This window comes from Panthera uncia, chromosome E1 (assembly GCF_023721935.1).
Source record: "Panthera uncia isolate 11264 chromosome E1, Puncia_PCG_1.0, whole genome shotgun sequence".
In the NCBI taxonomy this organism is placed as follows: domain Eukaryota; kingdom Metazoa; phylum Chordata; class Mammalia; order Carnivora; family Felidae; genus Panthera; species Panthera uncia.
The window spans coordinates 29,145,517-29,160,585 of record NC_064814.1 but is presented as its reverse complement, the minus strand read 5'-3'; the positions used below and the strand labels follow the sequence as shown (position 1 = coordinate 29,160,585).

The 15,069-nt window shown below is 40.9% G+C and overlaps 1 protein-coding gene across 1 annotated transcript; it reads left to right on the top strand.

The window, feature by feature from the left end:
* The first annotated feature begins 11,665 nt into the window (after positions 1-11,665).
* SMIM36 (small integral membrane protein 36) lies at positions 11,666-11,947 on the top strand. Its single transcript, XM_049638144.1, has one exon. It carries the CDS (start codon positions 11,666-11,668, stop codon positions 11,945-11,947), a length of 282 nt encoding a protein of 93 aa, XP_049494101.1.
* The last annotated feature ends 3,122 nt before the right edge of the window (positions 11,948-15,069 follow it).

Here is a 15,069-nt window from a genome sequence, read left to right as displayed (position 1 = left end):
CTTGACTGACCTCTCTGCTCTCCCAGACTTGTCTTTCTATAATTCATTCTCTGCACATAAGCCACAGAGTTTCTCTAAGATTAAGTGTGATCATTGTCACTCCACTTAAATCTCTCTGATAGTTTCCCTTGGCAATTAGAATAAAATCCAACCTCTCTAGCATAGCTTACCAAGACCTGTGTGATCTGACCCTGCATTCATCTGGTACAGTTTTATTATTGAGACGGAATTTTCTCCGGCCCCTTGTGCCTTCTTTTGGAGTTTCTCTTTTCTTTCTGCTACCTTTATTTCAAAACAAAACAAAATTTCTCTTTTCTTTTTTCACCTCCCCCCCCCCCGCTTTGTTGAGATATCACTTATATCAAATCATCACGTTGTACATCTTTATCTTTTACTTGTGGGGAATAACTGCCCATGATATAAAGACACCACCACCACCACCACCCATCCCCCTCTACTTACTTCTCCTGGATTTAAGGTGCTGATAATGGGGTAGAGATAGTGACTTGTCTTTGGAGAATAGCAACAAGGTTATATGAATCCTGGGTCTATGATATAGGAGGAGATGGTGGAATTGTTCGCAGAAATGTTCAACTATCTTTAAATATTCTCTATCCCATAATGCAAGCCTGCAGTGAAAACTGTTTAGATAGTTACCAATCCAGTTCCATCTACCTTATAGTTAGTCAACAGTCTTCTCAAATTCTGGTATTAGGTTGTCTTTCAGCCTTATTCTAATGCGTGTGTGCACACATACCTGTACGTGTGGTCCTGTGATTGAAGTATTGAGTTAAAGTATACGTCCTGTAACCATTGACTGAATTGTAACTTATCTGTGTGATGCTGGAACATAGGTTATTAGATAAGCCCAGCGACAAGTTCCTTCATTTCTCTATAACTGAAATAAATTAGTTCAGAAGTCCCCATGTCTTCCAGTGGTGAAAATTCAACCTTGCCATTAAAAGCAAATCAACTATTCTTTATTTAAACCTTCATCTTTGGGGAAGTAAATACTTAGTCAAATTCTAAGTTCTCCTGTTTCCCCCTTTTCCTGCTTTCTTCTTTCTGGGAATCACCTAAGTTTGTGGAGTCTTAGGTATTATCTCAGCTTTGGGGAAGGAACATGGAGTCTACATGTTATCATTTGTCTTCAACGTTCCTTACAGATGTGGCTTATCTCATTTGTTCTTAGACATCAGACTCTGTAGCAGCTATATCATTGCCCATGCCCAATCTCTTCGTCATAACTGAAAACTGTATGCCCTTGGGAGAAATATGAGCCCTTTTCAATCAGAGATCTCTCAACTCTTCCATCTCAATCCCATGTTGGAGTCTTAGAAACTCTTGACTATCTTCCCTGTACCCTCTTGGCATGACGTCAGTTGTAAGGTGGCCCTGGTCTGTCCAGTTAGCCACCTTTCTTGGAAACTGTTCTCTACAATTCCAGCCCATTGCTGTTCAGTGCTATACAGGGCATGGGGCTTCTCCAAGAACCTGACAATTTTCCAGATATATACTCTGGAATCAAAGTCCAACACTTTTTGCTTTGTAGTGCCCATCTGGGTGATTCTATAGTCTCTCCACCAACAAAACTATATGGGGGAAGGAAATGGCCTATATAGGGGCTCAGTAACATCAAGGCTTTTGTTACCTCCCCCTTCTTATCCCCCCTTTCAACTTTTATTGCCTTCAGAGTAGGAAAGTTGCTCACATTCCTCACTTTATCTTTGCTATATTTTGGCCTGCAGTATCAATTCTGTACTCTTAGTCTCTTGATGCACAAAGCCAATATTTTATCATTTTAAAAATGGTCTTTGCTCTCCCCACAATGCCTGGCTCTAAGTCTATGGACTTTAGTATAAATTTATGAAGTCTACAAAGGAGCTCAAGATGATAAATTTGACTCTTCTAGGCTGTATATCTCCTGAGAGTCACTACCTTTAGAAATTCTGGATGATGAAGGAGAAGAGAAATGGGTTCAAATAATTCTTGGGAAGGGGAAATGCGAGAAGCAATGACTTAACATCTTAAAAATATTATCCCCTGCTACACTGTTTTTCACTTCTTTTGTAGGTTTTTTATATTTTTCTGTGTCTTCCAAGGAATTTTACTGGGAAGATATAAAAGGCTACATCAGGGACTGCCAGCCAGTTGCTATTTTAAACTGAAGGTCTTGTGTTTATTTTTTATGGAAGCAAATTTCACATACAAAAATTTTGTTTGATCTCGGGCATTTTCTTCGTGGAACCATACCCTAGAAGAAGCCAGAAACCTAACTCAGGGCTAGAAGGGGCAAGTGCCAAAATAGCTTTGTATACCTCACGGTTTGCTCCAAGCCAACCTTGGTTTTATCTAAGCATTAGATAGATGGTGTATTAGTTTCCTAAGAGTGCCGTAACAAATTACCACAAACTGGGTCACATAAAGCAACAGAAATGTATTCTCTCACAGCTGGGGAGACTAGAAGTCTGAAATCAATGTGTCATCAGGGTTGATTCCTTTTAGGGGCTCTGACGGAGAATCTGCCCCCTGCCTCTCTCCTAGCTTCTGCTGGTTGCCAGCGACCCTTGGCATCCCGTGGCTTGTAGACACCTTGCTCCAATCTGTGTCATCATTTCCTCATGGTATTTTTCTCTGTGTGTGTATCCGTGTCTTCACATAGCCTTATGAGGTCAGAGTCATTGGATTTAAGGCCCATCCTTATCTGGTATGACCTCATCTTAACTCAACTAATTATATCTGCAAAAACCCTATTTCTTTTTTTTTAATTTTGTTAATGTTTATTCATTTTTTGAGAGAGAGAGAGAGAGAGACATAAATGAGCAGGGTAGGGGCAGAGACAGAGAGGGAAACAGAATCTGAAGTAGGCTCCAGGCTCTGAGCCCTCCACACAGAGCCCCGCACAAGGGCTCGAACTCACAGACCACAAGATCATGACCTGAGCTGAAGGTGGATGCTTAACTGACTGAGCCACCAGGTGCCCCGAACCTATTTCTAAATAGGTTCTAAATAAGGTCACATTCTAAGTTTCCAAGTGGATATGAATTTGGAGGGGGACCTTATTTAACCCAGTACAAATGGAAAAACAGATCCTGAAGTTGCTCTGTGATCAAATGTGGCAGTATTTCTCCAGAAGATCCCAGAGGAGCCACTCACTAGATTCCAACTGGGAAGCTGAGAACGGCAGCGAGTTATAAGGTCAGCTACGTTTTGTTAGTGCAAATTTTTAGGTTAAGTAGATTTAAGAGTACAAAGGGCTGCAATTTGGTTTACATTATTGTTGCTGTTCTCACTTTTCTGTCAAGCATGGCATCTAGCTCTCTGTCATTTCCCATTCCATCTAGTCAAGAGCTTCAGCGAAAAAAAAGCACTAGATTAGAATTCAAAAAACTTGGTTTCAAGTCTTATTTCTATCATTTACCATCTGGCCTTACACACGTCACTTCCCTAAGCCTCACCGTCCTCAACTGTAACATAATTAAACTGCCAGTGATTTTTTTTTGGTAAGTGTGTGACATTTTTACCTCCCAAGTTATTAAAACTGCGCTAAGTCTTTAAGATGCTACGTTTTCTGGAGGAAGCAAGGCACTGTATGATATCAGAAATAAATTCTTATCCAGAAGAGTTAAAATACAAAAATATTTTGGTGTTTTATGGAATAAACTTGAGTCTCCTGGAAGTGCATTTAACACATATTTATCTGGCATTGTTAACTGATGCTCCAGGTCAACAGACAAAACGCACTATGCTATAAATAAGTGTATATACAAGTGAGAGTCCACAGGATCCCTATCTGACTGGGTTTCAAATGCACCATGGCATATAGCATAGGGTTTTCTATGTACAGACCTGATTTAAGCTTCAGGCAGTAAGAAAGAGAGACAGAAGGGTGAGAGAGAGAAAGAGAACGAGCTCAAGTTCCGTTGCCTCTCTGAGTTTCATTTTCCTCACTCCTAAAAGGGAGTTGATAATTCCTCTTTTCACTAGGGCTCTCTAACATTAGGCATGTAATGTCGTTTCAGTATTGACCACATCATCAAGCTCCAAAGCAGCTAGCACCCAGCCAGCATAGGGTAAGTGCACAATAGATGTTCTTAAATGAAGGGAGTATGTCCTGACTACCTCAAGGAATTGTTCTGAGATGTGATTTGATATTATTACCTATGTTACACTCTCTTGCTGATTAAAAATAACTGTCCCCAGTTTGCTTTGGGCTTTTTCTTTCATTAGCAGTCTCTGCCTTGGCCACTAGATGGCACAAGAAGTTAAGTTCCTTAAAGATCGGGACAGATGCTTGGGGATGTTGGCTACAGTGTGAATAAAGCAGCCATCCCTGGGGTTAATTAAGTCAAACAGGTAGCCAGTATTCCACTAAACACACTGGAAGGAAGCAAAACCTCCACAAGTCTGTATTTTAAATGAACTTTGAGCACTAATAAATGCAAAGACAAAAAACAAAAACAAAAAACCCACCACTCTTCAGAGAGTAATAAGGTACCAAAGCAGAAACAATAGCCTTCAACCAAATATTCCAGGACACCACGGAGGGAAACAGCAGACCTGGGACAAGGCAAGAAGAGAGGAGGCCAGATTGAATCAACCACCGCAGTTAGGTGTTATCACTCGTGCAGAGAAATCTGGAGCTGATCTGAAAAACTCCGTTCGATACAACAGTTGCTACATATATTTCAGTTTAATTTAATGTGGACTAAAATGTGTGTAGTTCTCATTTCAGAGTCAATTTTAGCAAATTTTTGTGTCCTCTATTTAAAGTCATCAAAGAACTTCCCTAAATATTCTTACATGGAAAAACCTGTGCTGTACAGACATCAGTTTACTATAGAAGTCAAGAATCTAGAGTTCAGAGTGGGCAGAAAAATGAATTCAGTGGTACATAATGCCGTCTCTTAAAGCCTTGCTGTGTGGGGCTCCTGGGTGGCTCAGTCAGAGTGAGCGTCCCAACTCTTGATATTGGCTGAGGTCATGATCCCAAGGTCATGGGATCAAGCCCCACATTGGGCTCTGCACTAAGCATGAGTCCTGCTTAGGATTCTCTCTCCCTCTCTCTCTGCCCCTCCCCTGCTCGTGCTCTCTCTCAAATAAATAAATAAGTAAATAAAGCCTTGCTGTAATCCAGGAGCACTGCATGTGACTTACAGGTGTACCAGAACACTCCACTTGCTGAGATGCTGTGCTCATCAAGAAACTTTATTATAAATTTATTTTATAACTTTATTATATAAATTTTAAACTTTATTATAGATCTGCCTGTAAGGAGAAAAAACTATGCCTGGTCCAGCACAAACCCTTCCAACCTATGACAACTATATTTTTCACTATGACTTAATAATAGTACTCTCTTTATTTTTTTACATTTATTTATTTATTCTGAGAGGAAGAAAGAATACAAGTGGTGGGAGGGGCAGAGAGAGAGGGAGAGAGATAATCCCAAGCAGGCTCTGTGCTGACAGTGCAGAGACTGACACAGGGCTTGATCCCATGAACTATGGGATCATGACCTGAGCAGAAATCAAGAGTCTGATACTTAACCAATTGAGCCACCCAGGTGGGTCTGGTATTCTGTTTTAAATAGCAGTCTCTGACGAGTTTGGTAAATGTATTGCCATCAGGAAAGGGACTTCTTCCTGACAAAAAGAACTCTTTGAGCCTGTGGGACACAGCCTCAGATGGTGTTAAAGTCTCTGTTTAGGGGAGGAGCCAAGATGGCGGAACAGCATGGAAGATTTTTTTTTTTTTTTTTGCGTCTTGTGTCTGTGAAATACAACCAGATCAACACAAAACTATCCTACACACCTAGAAAACTGATTTGAGGATTGACACAACAATCTGCACAACCTGAACCACAGAACTCAGCAGGTACATGGTGCGGAGAGGTGAACTGGGGGAGAGAGAAGCTGCGGAGAGCAGGGAGATGTTTTTGTTTGTGGAGAGAGGATGGAGACAGGGAGAGAGTATGGGAAAATCACCCCCCACTAAAAGCAGCTGGAGAGAAAGTGGAAAAGTGGAAACAGCTGCAGGGACTGAACTAAAAAGGGAGAAAGGAGGAAGGAGAGGGTTTAAATTCCATTAAGACTCTATAAACAGGGGGAGTGCAGAGTCTGAAACTCCACAGCTCAATACCTGGCAGTGCTCTGGTGGGAAAGGTGAATCCCAGGAGCAGAGTGAGGTCTGGGGATCCTCAGGCCACATGGAAAGAGGCGGTTCCCCTGCTGTAACGACATTTGGTAGAGGCTGTGAGGCCACCTGGTCCCAGCAGACCCCAGAGAACAACCACAGAACAGATCAATGAAACCAGAAGCTGGCTCTTTGAAAGAATTAACAAAATTGATAAAACACTAGCCAGTTTGATCAAAAAGAAAAAGGAAAGGACTCAAATAAATAAAATCAAGAACAAAGGAGGATAGATCACAACCAACACAGCAGAAATAAAAACAATAATAAGAGAATATTATAAGCAATTATACACCAATAAAATGGATAATCTGGAAAAAATGGACAAATTCCTAGAAACATATAAACTACCAAAACTGAAACAGGAAGAAATAGAAAATTTGAACTGACCCATAACCAGTAAAGAAATTGAATTAGTAATCAAAAATCTCCCCAAAAAACAAGAGTCCAGGGCCGGATGGCTTTCCAGGAGAACTCTACAAAACATTTAAGGAAGGGTTAACACCTATTCTCTTGAAGCTGTTCCAAAAAATAGAAATGGAAGGAAAACTTCCAAACTCTTTCTATGAGGCCAGCATTACTTTGATTCCAAAACCAAAGACCCCACTAAAAAGGAGAACTATAGACCAATTTCCCTGATGAACATGGATGCAAAAATCCTCAACAAGATATTAGCCAACTGTATCCAACAATATATTTAAAAAATTATTCACAATGACCAAGTGGAATTTATACCTGGGATCCAGGGCTGGTTCAATATCCACAAAACAATCAATGTGATTCATCATATCAATAAAAGAAAGGACAAGAACAACACGATCCTCTCAATAGATGCAGAGAAAGCATTTGACAAAATACAACATCCTTTCTTGATAAAAACCCTTAAGAAAGTAGGGATAGAAGGATCATACCTCGAGATCATAAAAGCCATATATGAGGGACACCTGGGTGGTACAGTCGGTTAAGTGTCCAACTTCGGCTCAGGTCGTGATCTCACAGTTCATGAGTTAAAGTCCCATGTCAGGCTCTGTGCTGATGGCTTAGAGCTTGGAACCTGCTTCAGATTCTGTGTCTCCCTCTCTCTCTGCTCCTCCCTGCTCACACGCTGTCTCTCTCTCAAAAATAAATAAAGATTAAAATTTTTAAAAATAAATATATAAAAAATAAAAGCCATATATGAAAGACCCAATGCTAATATCATCCTCAATGGGGAAAAACTGAGAGCTTTCCCCCTAAGGTCAGGAACAAGACAGGGATGTCCATTCTCGCCACTGTTACTCAGCATAGTATTGGAAGACTTAGCCACAGCAGACAACACAAAGAAATAAAAGGCCTCCAAATCAGCCAGAAGGAGGTCAAACTTTCATTTTTTGCAGATGACATGATACTCTATATGGAAAACCAAAGATTTCCACCAAAAAACTGTTAGAACTGATCCATGAATTCAGCAAAGTGGCAGGATATAAAATCAATGCACAGAAATCAGTTACATTTCTATACACCAATAATGAAGTGACAGAAAGAGAAATAAAGGAATCGATCCCATTTACAATTGCACCAAAAACCATAAAATACCTAGGAATAAATCTAACCAAAGAGGTGAAAAATCTATACATTGAAAACTATAGAAAGCTTATGAAAGAAATTGAAGAAGACACACAAAAAATAGAAAAAGATTCCATGCTCCTGGATAGGAAGAACAAATATTGTCAAAATGTCAATACTACCCGAAGCAATCTACATATTCAATGCAATATCTGTCAAAATAACACCAGCATTCTTCACAGAGCTAGAACAACAATCCTAAAATTTGTATGGAACCAGAAAAGACCCCAAATAGCCAAAGCAATCTTGAAAAAGAAAACCAAAGCAGGAGGCATCACAATCCCGGACTTCAAGCTGTTTTACAAAGCTGTAATCATGAAGACAGTATGGTACTGGCACAAGAACAGATGCTCAGATCAATGGAATAGAATAGAGAACCCAGAAATGAACCCACAAACGTATGGCCAACTAATCTTTGACAAAGCAGGAAAGAATATCCAATGGAATAAAGACAGTCTCTTTAGCAAGTGGTGCTGGGAAAACTGGACAGCAACATGCAGAAAATGAACCTGGACCACTTTCTTACACCGTACACAAAAATAAACTCAAAATGGATGAAAGACCTAAATATCAGACAGGAAGCCATCAAAATCCTCAAGGAGAACATAAGCAAAAACCTCTTTGACCTTGGCCACCCAATTTCTTACTCAACATGTCTCTGGAAGCAAGGGAAACAAAAGCAGAAATGAACATTGGGACGTCATCAAAATAAAAAGCTTCTGCACAGCGAAGGAAACAATCAGTAAAACTAAAAGACAACTGACAGAATGGTAGAAGATATGTGCAAACGACATATCAGATAAAGGGTTAGTATCCAAAATCTACAAAGAACTTATCAAACTCAACACCCAAAAAACAAATAATCCAGTGAAGAAATGGGCAAAAGACATGAACAGACACTTCTCCAAAGAAGACATCCAGATGGCCACCCGACACATGAAAAAATGCTCAATGTCACTCATCATCAGGGAAATACAAATCAAAAGTACAAGGAGATATCACCTCACACCTGTCAGAATGGCTAACATTAACAACTCAGGCAACAACAGATGTTGGCTAGGATGCGGAGAAAGAGGATCTCTTTTGCACTGCTGGTGGGAATGCAAACTGGTACAGCCACTCTGGAAAACAATATGGATGTTCCTCAGAAAATTAAAAATAGGACTACCTTATGACCCAGCAGTTGCACTACTAGGTATTTATCCAAGGGATACAGGTGTGCTGTTTCAAAGGGGCACATGCACCCCCATGTTTATAGCAGCACTATCCACAACAGCCAAAGTATGGAAGAGCCTGAATGTCCATCCACTGATGAATGGATAAAGAAGATGTGGTATGTATATACAATGGAGTACTACTTGGCAATCAAAAAGAATGAAGTCTTGCCATTTACAACTACGTGGCTGGAACTAGAGGGTATTATGCTAAGCGAAATTAGTCAGAGAAAGACAAATATCATATGATTTCACTCATATGAGGACTTTAAGATACAAAACAGATGAACATAAGGGAAGGGAAGCAAAAATAATATAAAAACAGGGAAGGGGACAAAACATAAGAGACTCTTAAATATGGAGAACAAACAGAGGGTTGCTGGAGGAGTTGTGGGAGGGGGGATGGGCTAAACGGGTAAGGGGCATTGAGGAATCTACTCCTGGAGGAGTAGGAATCTACTATATGCTAACTAACTTGGATATAAATTTAAAAAAATAAATTAAATAAAAAGAGAAAAGTCTCTGGTGAAAATCTCCTCTGACATCTCTTGGCAGCCAACCAAGGCTTCGGGTCCTGCTTTCACACTTCTATGGCCATGATTCTCTATCCTGGTTGTATATCAAAATTATCAAAATTATAAAGATGTTTAACAAATGCAGATTCCCAGTTCCCCCCCCACCAAAGATTCTAATTCAACAGATCTGGAGCTGACCTGGGTATCTGTATTCCTAAGAAATCCAACAGATTCTAACCTATAGTGTTTGAGTATCCATCTGCTTAAGTATAATTCCACAGGTTAGTCCAGGACCACAGATCATAAAATATTTTCTTTTATAAAGGTCTCCAGAGCAATAAGAGCTCCTTTCTACAGCATCCCTGAACCCTCAGGTTGCCATGGAAACTGGGCATAAAGAGACCAGACACAGGTGCCTGGGTGGCTCAGTCAGTTAAGCATCCGACTTTGGCTCAGGTCATGATCTCACAGTTTGTGGGTTTGAGCCCAGCGTCGGGCTCTGTGCTGACAGCTCAGAGCCTGGAGCCTGCTTTGGATTCTGTGTCTCCCTCTCTCTCTGCCCCTCCCCTACTTGTGTTCTGTCTCTCTTGCTCTCAAAAATAAATAACAAACATTAAAAAAAATTTTTTTAAAGAGTCCAGACAGGAAGTTGTTAGGTCATTAAAGCCTAACAACGGTGAGAAGCCAGCAGACCTCTGGGACCTTGGGCCTTTAGCTAGAAGGTATCAAAGAGTCCCATTAGCTTTTAGAGAAATAGTCCTGTCTGGCCAAAAATGTATATATCATACAGATGATATGTATTTACAGATGCATAATTTGTGAGCCCAATCCAAAATAATAATGACTAATAATTTTAAAATGATGACAGCAAAGCATTAAACAGGTTTGGGGCCCTTTGGAGCATGGGCCCCATGCGTCTACACAAAGGATGCACACCCATATGGTTGGCCCTATGCAGGACTATTGGGGCAGGATGATGATTTATAAATAGAGAGATCTGTATTCTCATATTCTTTTCAATCTGCTTGTTTTTCTGCATCCACACAGCAGCCAAGGCCATCTCTTTAAAACAAATCTGGTCCTGTCACTTCCCTGCATCCTGTTGCCCTAGGATCAAATCTCAAGTCTGGCACACAGGTCCCTTTGCCATCTGACCCCTACCTGCCTCTTTCCCCTTATGGTCTCCATTCTCTGTCTGTACCCCAGTCATGCTGCCCTTGTCTCAATTCTCCCATTTTGCATGCCTCTTTCTGTTCAGATCTTTCACAATGCTGTTTTCCATGACTAAAAGAATCTCCCCTCCTTGTCCTAACTTGGCCAAAGTCTGCATATCCTTCCAGTCATAGGTTAAATGTCTCTTCTTCATGGAAGTGTTCTCTGACCCACCTTGGGACAACACACCCTCGTATCACGCTCTCCTTGTCCTTTATAAGCTTCTTCACACTGTGCTTAATTAAATGGTGACCTGTGCCATCGTTTGTTTAATGTCTGTCTCCCCTGCTAAATGCTTCTCTTACTGTCACGTACAGTGCCTGGAACACAAGAGGTGCTCACAAAGTGTTTTTGAATGAATGACTGAAAACCAACAACAAGTGAAGAAAGGGTGAAAATGTCAGGTGCTGAGAGTGCCCCTCTTCTAAGAAACATGTCCATTCCAAGACCCAGTGACCTGCTCACCCACATCACTCCCTGTATGGATACTTGGCATTTAAGCCTCCGTACATAGAGTGTGACCATGCTACACAATTTTTCCAAGACAATTCCATTTGTTAACAGTGTGCTATTATTAACAACACTTACTTTGGCTCACCACACCACCTGTTTAGATAAGGAATTATATAGGCTCTGTGCGTATATACCACACTTTAACAATACTTGAACCATCTCTTTCTCTCTCTATAGAGGTGAATTGACAAGAGACAGCTTCTGTGTTTTGGTGGCCGTGGTATTAGCAGCAAGAGCTTAAGTTATTAAACCGAGCAGGTTTAATCCGTGAGGTCTCCCGGAGCAGTGGGGATTATTGTATGTTTACCCCAGAGCCAGCACTGCTATTCCAATGAGCTAGAGTTTGCTCCCTGAAATGCCCACACTGGCCCCCTTGCCTTTCTCTAGACCCACTTCCTAACCGTGAAAGATGTGATGGAGTTTTACTTGGAGATCGACCCTGTCACCTTGAACCTGATCATCCTAGTGGCAAGCTACGTCATCTTGCTCTTGGTATTCCTCATCTCCTGCGTGCTGTATGACTGCCGAGGCAAGGACCCCAGTAAGGAGTACGCTCCTGAGACCACCCTTGATGCCCAGCCCTCCATCCACTTGGTGGTGATGCAGCAGAGCACATCAGGGGACCTCTGGGCAAGGAGGCCCAGCCTTCATTTTGGGGATCCTGTTCCATTAGGGAAGAAAAGCACAATGGTATGAGGTCGGCCAAGGGCTACTGGGGAGAGAGCACTAGACATTCTGGACAAACTGTTCTCCACGTGGCTGCGCTGGTCTTGCTGGGCTATGTAGTTGGGAGTTCTGCCTTACCTTCTACGTTCTTGTCACCCTCTTTGTGGATGAAGCAAACATTTAAGGTAAGAAGCCTGAAGTGGCCTTTGGTCAAGTTCTACGGATGCAAAAATCTCATTAATACTCTTGTATAGTGATGTTGGTTGTTGGTCCCTTCCTGGTGATGCCCTTGCCATTTCTAGGAGAGATTGACATTTGATAGGAAACTCCTTCTTCCCTCCTAGGCTCTTTGGCTGGTCTAATAACTACATTGACATAAAACAGATGAATAGGAGAAAAACAAGTTTAATGTTTACCCTTGGGGCCCTATAAAAAATATGAGACTCAAAGAAGTGACCAGGGCGGGCAGATTTTATGTCCTTTAGACCAAAAAAAAACAAAAAACAAAACAACAACAACAACAAAAAAACCTGTCAAGAATTGACAAAGCAAAAGCAAAGAAGTTTGGAGAAGTTTGGGTTTGAGATAGTAAATTAGTGAAGATGTAACAAGATTTGTTGATATAGCTTTCTTGGACCCAAATTCCCTATTTCTAGTGACAAGAATGTGTTGTGGCACCTTCGCCTTGGGACATTTATATCCTGCTTTCAAGGAGACAGAGGAGCGTCAGAGCATCCTTCTTGTATGAGCTCTTTTTCAAGTAACTTTTTTTCAAAATAATCAATATGCCCAAATGTCATATTTTGGGGCAGCCTCTTCCACTCCCCCTCAAAAGGTTTAAAACACAGAGTGCAATAGTGTGTGTGTGTGTGTGTGTGTGTGTGTGTGTGTGTGTCTGAGTGATGAGGAAAGAGCCTAGCTCAAATCTATCCTATTCTCAGCAGATTACCTCTTTACAAGGTAACCATTGAAGTTGTCCAGACTTAATATTATCATTCTTTGTATACATACCAGCTCCTCCCATTCTATTCCCCCGTGTGAGTCATGGGGGGGGGGGCGCAGTCATCTTAGAGCATAGTGGCTAACTGACAAAGCTTGGAGCCTGGGTTCAAACCCTATCTCCTCCACTCACTAGGTGTGTGACCAAAGCTACCTCCTTGTGCCCCAAGGCTCATGGTAAGACCTCCAGGCTGTCTGGGTATTTAAATGAGTTATTTCACTGAAAGCACTTGAGACAGTTCTTGGCACATAAGGTTAGCTTATTATTCATGATTATTAAAATTTTTAATTCTTTTTTTTTAATATATGAATTTTATTGTCAAATTGGTTTCCATACAACATCCAGTGCTCATCCAAAAGGTGCCTTCCTCAATACCCATCACCCACCCTCCCCTCCCTCCCACCCCCCATCAACCCTCAGTTTGTTCTCAGTTTTTAAGAGTCTCTTATGCTTTGGCTCTCTCCCACTCTAACCTCTTTTTTTTTTTTTTTTCTTCCCCTCCCCCATGGGTTTCTGTTAAGTTTCTCAGGATCCACATAAGAGTGAAACCATATGGTATCTGTCTTTCTCTGTATGGCTTAGTGAAAATTTTTAATTATTAATATATAATGATACCCCCTTTCATACTTCTCATCGAGACGCTTAATCTCCAGTCCTGTTCCAGTACAAAGTTACTGAAGACTCACCACAAAATGTTGAGGTTCCATCGTGTTTTAGTCCCCTCGCCCCCCGAGCACCACTCTCTCCCTTTCTTTGTTACTGTTAACTAATAAACTTGTTTCCCTGCTCACTCATCTCTTTCCATAATTTTGAATTACTCCTTCCAGTGTATGTTTTTATTAATCCTCCCTTTCCCCGAGCTCAAAGTAACTTGCATATCCACTTAGTGATTTATTAAACCCCTTCTTCCAATCTGGCTGTGTGTAGAAACACAAAGAAACGAGTGTGTCATGACTGCTCCCTCTCATCTTTGCTGCCTGATAGAGAAAGGAGGAGTCAGGCATGGCTTAGCCCATGAAGGACAAGAAAGCTTGTAGATGCTCTGACGGTCTACACAGCATGCAGGAGTCCCTAGAGACAGAAGTGCCTACCACACAGAAGGAGCTCAGGAAACATTTAAATAATGTTGAATGGCCAATCTCATCTTTGACTCAGGCATCAAAGATAAGATTATTTGCCTTGAAAAATAAGCAGCTATTTTTCTGGAAGGACCAGCAGACGTTGGGGGCTTGATGGGTAAGCCAGGAAATGTCATTTTAGATAGAAGGAATAGCATGAACAGAGCTTGGAAGCAGAAATCATAGGGTTCACTGACTACAAAAGCCTGAGGGCTTCTAAAAACTGTTAAGAAAAAATGAGAAATTAAATTTCAATTTATCCCAGAGAAAACTGAAGAGGAGGGACTGACTCATCCTGCTCTGCCGATTTCAGTGATGGGTGTTGTTTTGCCTTGGGATTGTTAAGTAGCTATACGAAAAATAAAGATAATCCAAGTTATTTTGTTTTCAGATTTTTAAATATTTATTTCAAATTCTGTTTCACATTTTTATCAGAAAAATTATATTTTCTCTTAAACATGTGATTTTAAAATTATATTGAAAATCCTGCAGAGAGTTTTTTTTTTCTTTTATGGTCGAGAAGTCATCTCCACCTTAATAATGAACATATAAAATGAATAGGAAAAGACAGCAAATTCCTAAGCAGCTTCTAAGAACCTGCCCTCTACCCTAGCATGAGCTTCACATGGGCTAACCTTCTCATTCCTTGTCCCTATCATGGGAATATATAGATCAGTGCACACAAGAAAAATGTATCCATGGAGAAAAAAAAAGTCAGTAGACCATAAAAAAAGTGATAATAATAGTTAATTTAGTTTTTTGAGAAAGAGAAATACCAAATGTTAAATTCTTCTTATTTTTTTTTGGTTAAAATTTTTTAATGTTTATTTATTTTTGTGAGAGAAACACACACAGGTGTGAGCAGGGCAGGGACAGAGAGAGAGGGAGACACAGAATCCAAAGCAGGCTCCAGGCTCTGAGCTGTCAGCACAGAGCCCAAAGTGTGGCTTGAACCCACAAATGGCAAGATCATGACCTGAGCTGAAGTCAGCGCTCAACCAACTGAGCCAGCCAGCTGCCCCAAATTCTTCTTA

Bases quoted from the DNA above. Each gene is read 5' to 3' on its own strand.
- SMIM36 (XM_049638144.1), top strand. From the start codon at position 11,666: ATGGAGTTTTACTTGGAGATCGACCCTGTCACCTTGAACCTGATCATC.